General features: G+C 39.1%; 1 protein-coding gene across 1 annotated transcript in view; it reads right to left on the bottom strand.

Annotated features, from left to right (window-relative positions):
* Positions 1–6,105, bottom strand: part of PEX7 (peroxisomal biogenesis factor 7) — a gene marked incomplete at its 5' end in the record, with an annotated part of 43,592 nt that overhangs the window by 17,365 nt on the left and 20,122 nt on the right. The window contains one exon of the mRNA XM_029086122.1: positions 4,155–4,210. Coding sequence (XP_028941955.1) covers positions 4,155–4,210 — 56 coding nt within the window. The remainder of the gene's footprint in view (positions 1–4,154; positions 4,211–6,105) is intronic.

Here is a 6,105-nt window from a genome sequence, read left to right as displayed (position 1 = left end):
GGGTTGGGGGGGGGAAGAAAAGAAAGCAAATGAGAAAACACCCAACCTTTTCACCTTGAAGACAAAAAACCAACAAGGATAATTAACTGAAGTGAAAAAACGGTTTCTTTTATGAGCAGCACAATTCTAGAAGTTCTCAAGATTTCTTCGTGATCCAGGTTACTGAACTTGTATGTAGTGATGGAGAGCTGGAGACAGTGGTTTACCTTAAAGCATCCTGCAGAGAGGATGTCCAATATAGTACAATTTGCAACAAAAATCACCTTTTTGCCTCAGAGGTAAGCTCCTGTGAATACATTTCAAGATCTGGCCTGATACCAGCTTAACAAAGTTCTAGAATTTATCAGATCTTCTCTTTAGATTTTGGTGAGCACTGTCTGTGCCTAATGCACCAAGATTTTTTTTTTATACTGAAGAGAGTCCAAAAATATAAAACAGTGATTCCAGTAAGAGATGACACTGATGTTCTTTCAAACTGAATTTGGATAGAGATAAGGTTTAAGAACATGCATGCAGACCTAAGTAAGTCCTGGAAATGTTACAGTACTTTGTGCATTTCCTGGTATTTTAATGATTCATCTGTCTTAAAACTGCTCTTCAATTAACCTATATTTTTCCTGAACTCTTCCAAAAAGTAAGGAAATGGTATAGAAAAAATCTGTCTCAAGGAGGCATTTAGTAGACAGGGGTTAAATCCAAATCATTATACCCAAGTATGTAAAAACTCAAGTTCAAATCTACACCCTCTTTTTCACAGCCCCAGTATGAAGCTGGCATGTGAACTAGTTTTCTTTTCAGTAGTTGGACTATAGTGCACACATGCAATCATTTGCAAAGGATGAAGCTTAAGCATTGTTAATTTTGCTTTCAACCTACTATTTTTTGCTTTTAGATAGCAGTTGTGATTATGTGCCAAACTAGCCATTCTACCTGAAACAAACAAAAACCCAGCCTTTTACATGGCAGTCTGGTAATCTTAGATAAGATTTGCATTTGTTTGGTTAAACTACAGTTAAGCTCCAGTGACATTTAAGATTACAGAGCCTAAACAGTATGCTATGCTGTATCTAGTTATCTGCTATATGTCAATGCTTACAGACAGAATAATTCTGAGCTTCAAACAGAAATGTTAAGGAACACAGAAGAACAATATCATAACTAAGCTTCTATTAAAATAACACTGCTGGTATCAATGAATCTGTTTTTAAAGGACTGCCATACCATGCTGTTCTATGACTTACTATCAAACGTGGGTAAAAAGTAACAGGCCTTGAGTAGGTTCAACAAGATCCAAAATTAATACCATGTACTGGAATCTCTACTTCTCTTCCACCTTTTATATATTTATCAGGTATTTTTGTTCTTAAGTTGAAATGCATGGAATGTGTGTATATAGTCATGTCCACATGTACGCACATGAGTGTGTGTGTGTGTGTATGCATGTGTTTACCTGACCACGTGTGCACGATGTGCATGTGGAGTGTATGGTGCATCCAGTCAAACTGTGAACATTTCTACGTGAACTCTACTTACTGTGAGCTCTATTCCTTCCTGTAAATGATGGTACAGGATATGTGGTAGAGGTACAACACAGTCATGATATTATATTATTTAAAAGACATGTTCCCAAAGTGTTGCAGTACCAAGTTTCCTCCATTATACAGAGTATTCGCTTGTCCTGCCTTTTCCAAAAACTTTCACCTGGCCTTCTCTGTTTGTTCACTCATACCAAATCCAGCTGGTTTGGTAATAATAGAAAACTGCTAAAAATCTGTATTTCATGTCTTTAACCCTGCCCTCTGTCCCTAGTCACAATAAGTAATTGTTTGGACAGAAAAATAATGCCTAAAGTGGCATTTTGTGAAAAGGTCCCCAAGCTTTGCATTTACAGACACCCTGGTATATGATCTAGGAGGTCTCTTCATCTTTACTGACAGTTTCCGTGTATGAAATCCACTAGATTTCAGTACTGCAGGAAGCGCATTAGTGCCAAACCTGAAGAACATATAGTTGGTGTCAAAAATGGGAAGAGCATGACAACACAATCAAGTCACTTCAGTGCATCAGCGTGCTGATTATTAGTCTTATTGCTCAGACAAGGCCCCTGGAAGAAACCAATTACCACTTTTTATTTTAGACCTAGAAGCCTTTTGAGAAATGATATGCTGCAAACCAGCTGGCACTGCATCAGTAAAAGAGGTTAAGTAAGATTCCATAAATAACCTTCCACAGACCACTGTGCAGTATTCTATGATAAGTCCATTTTAAACATAAATAAAATCAAGTACTTTATGTAAGACAGAATGCTGGTACAGCAGTCTAGAGAGTTACATACATATGGACATCACAGCGCTTACGCTGTCAGGCTCCTGGCACCGAACACGAGACAGTGGATATCACTGGCCAGGCACTGCCCCTTACTACAGTAAGCAAAAGAACAACAATTATCATAAACTTAGGAAAGGTTCTCAAGCATTTAAGTCTCTTGCTGAAATAATGACATGCCTATGTGGGACAGGAGTATTATAGAAGCTCACCATCCAGTTCTAATCTACAAGATAAAGGCACAGTTTTTGAAAGGAACAAGCCTATGCAGGGACTGAAAATTTAAGGGAGCGACTGGACCACTAAACTCAGATTTACCGTTACCACCGCCTTGCCTTCCTAGTCTCTCTTCCCTGAGGAGCTTTTACCCATTGCAGCACATCAGTCTTGTGAGCAGTCCCACCATCTTACTGTTTTAAGCATAGTCTCTAACTGTCCCTTCTTCTTTGCAATGTGGGATTTGGAAGGATATCCGTAAGGACCCTGTGCCTCCTGCATTCACTGTCCTGGACGGTAAGCAGTTTGCTCATCTCCTCCTTCACCTCAGTACCCCAAAGAGAGCACATCTCCCATGGGTGAGGCCACCATCACCCCCAGGCCCAGGAACAGGTACCAGGCGCCAGCAGTCTAAGACCTGGAAGGCAACATCCTCTCTAGTGCTATCAAGGTTGAGGACTCACATGTGCCGAGGACAACTGCTCCAGCAATTGTCTCCCTGTCAAATGTCACCATTGTCACTATATAGTCTTAAGCAGACCCACACCATCTATAGCAGAGCTTTGGAGCACCTTTGCACTTCTATATATTTCTGTTAGCTGCATTCTGGGAGCTGTGACCGCAAGCTGAAAAAAATTAGTATTCCAGCTATACTGCTCTTCCAGTAAGATTTTTGAAAAAAAATTCCTACAATGCTTAACACACTTACTTCATGATGCAAATTTATATGATGTTATGACACAAGACTATATAGATTTATGATTTAGAAACATGTACAGGCACTGAGAGTTAGCAAGGTTTCCCTTAGGAAACAGAACCTTTCTGTGTCTGGTGTCAGACCACTTAGGACACAACGAGAAGTGACATCAATTGGGATGATTTGGGCAAATGGGATATAACTTTGCAGTCACTTGTGCAGGCAAGAGGGCTCCTCCCATTTGTAAATGTACTGCCTACTATATTCAGTTTATGTTATAAAATTAAAATGTAGATCAAATAATTTTATTGAAATATTCAGGAAAGTGTCATAAGTCAATAAAGTACAGAGTATCTTAGAGAAGTCCTAATATGAAGTCAAACTTCTTTAGGACTTTTAATCAGCTTCGTATCAGCTATACTATAAAATCCTCAGCAGTATCAGATATACTGGGAAGCCAGGGGAACTTGCAGAAGTACTGTAAAAAATTTCAGCATACATACCGTGGAACAATACTAAAGCTTCCTCAGATACTGTTAGGATAAAAACTTTGTTTCTGTGACATATTTTTATTTAAGCTTCTTATGAACATACCAAGTCACCTACCTACATTCATTTAAGAGGTTATTACATTCTTATCAGGCACTATCACAGCCAGATGCAACTATGTTCAGCAGAATGATGTGAAAAGGATTACAGAAAGCATCTGTCAGAGCAGGTATCATTCGGAAGAGTGACTGAGCTGGCCTTTAAGTGAAGAACTGATGCATTTTCAACATAGCTTATGAAGAGAGAAAACATCCTACAGCAACATTAACTGCACTTCACTATGTCCACTCTAGAACTGTTTTGTGTCAGAAGCCACATTACAATAGATTATCTTTCCATTTTTTATCCAATTAAAAAAATACTGTACCTTACAGTAAAATCATAGGAGCAAGAGGCCAATAAGGTTGCATGGAATGGTGAAAACTGCAAGAAAACAAAACAGAACAACTTCTAAAGTAAAAACATTGTTAACATATACAGGCTTACTCTAAGGAGAAAGTTACTGAAGTTTAACTACTTAAACTGTCTTGGTAGGTACCATATTATGCTGCAACAAAACAGACTACATCAACAAATTTCCCTGCCATGCTTCTAATTACAAGGAGTGCTCTATGGGATCCTGGTTTGGTTTGATTTCATTACAGAGGTGCCAAACAACCCTGCTGTAAAGTTAAGAAGTTTTAGGAGAGTCATTGAATTCTGCTTTTGGTTGACAAGCTGAGTATCATCTTATCTAAAGCAAGCTTCAGAAAAGCTATGCGACCAGTTTATTATTTTCAGAGAGAGAAAATTTGTGCCATACTGCAGAGAACATAAGATGTATTTACTCCATCAATTCCATGTCCTAAAATTTTGAAATTATTTACAGAAATGTGAAAATTGGAGATAAGTTGAAAAACTGAAGGCAGTATATTGTCACTTCACAATTTCCTCCTCTCCTCCAGGCTATTTAATGGTACACACTCTTCTATGGACTCTTTCAGACAGGTCTAAGAACTGCAGCAGTAAGGATGGAGTTAGGGAAAAATTGTTCAGTGCAGCTCCAGTTTTTTGGCAACCGTCAGTTTCCAACTATTTTAAGGTCTGTATTTCTCAACAGGAAATGCAAATGTCATTGACATGACCTGCAGGTCCCCCACATCACGGTTCATAGGTAAGACTCTTCCTGCAAGACTTCCAATATTATTCACAGCTATTACAAATCCAAAAGTTAAGCTATTGCCACAACTGCCCAAGCTGCCAAGGGAGCAATGTACATTGTTGCCGGCTGAAGTCTGCGCACAGATTTCTCTTTACTATAGCAGAATTGAGGGATGTGCACGCTTGAACTTTAAACTCCCCAGATTTCCTACAATTTTTCTGGAGGGGAAAAAAATAATCACAACAAAAGACCTTTTTCTTCTGTACCTCAGGAATAGGAATAATAAAGAAGAATAAGTCTGATGGACAACAAGAACCGACGGCACATTTCCCATATGGCCCCTTTGCATCTTTGCCCACATAGTTTCAGATGAAGCAAAAACATCTTGTCAAAGCTGAAAAGCTTTATCATTAACCTTAGGTATCCTAAAAACTTACCTAAGCAAACTATCAAAATACTTAGCAGGGTGCTACACATATAAGTTGAAAGAAATTGCCTAATATCTTCCTGCTACAAAGAAAAGAGAATATTTTAAAATTCTGTTCCACTTAACTGTAAGATACTACAATTTTATCATCTGAACAGTTGTATATAGACAGAAGAGACCAACACACCATCCAGCCTGACCTCCAATATTTCACAGATCATTCAGCCAATTATTTTTTTAGGTAAACTCAAAAATCATAACTACATTTCAATATAGCAGATTGAAGCCAGCTAAGAATATGAGACACTCAAATGCACCAAAGTCAAAATCTCCTGAAGAAGGGCTCCAGATGACCTCAGTGTGCTGATAATGCCCTGCACTGCAGTGAAAGACCACAAGAAATCTGCAGAATCCTGACAGTATTGTGTTGGGTACAATTCCTTGCCAGCCTCAGATCTGACAGTCAATGCAAGCTTGAACAAGTGCACAGAATACAAAAGACAGACAACTGAAGACTGATTTCATGGTTGGTTTAAGCTAATTTAAGAGTGCGCTGCTGCCAAGACTCGTGGCTTTCCCTTTCCTTTCCACTTCAGGCTGCGTGCTCCTGCCCCCACCTTTGTGTCAGGGCTCGCAATTGTGCGGTTGAGCGACAAATTGAGACAGCTTAGTGATCCAGACAGAAACTAGTCACTTTTAGGGACAGGACTTTCAGCCAGTGCCATCAGCTGAGCCACCTTGCTGCACAGC

This window comes from Antrostomus carolinensis, unplaced genomic scaffold (assembly GCF_000700745.2).
Source record: "Antrostomus carolinensis isolate BGI_N321 unplaced genomic scaffold, ASM70074v2 scaffold14797, whole genome shotgun sequence".
NCBI lineage: Eukaryota > Metazoa > Chordata > Aves > Caprimulgiformes > Caprimulgidae > Antrostomus > Antrostomus carolinensis.
Note: the sequence above shows the minus strand (reverse complement) of the source record. Positions and strands in the feature narration are given on the sequence as shown.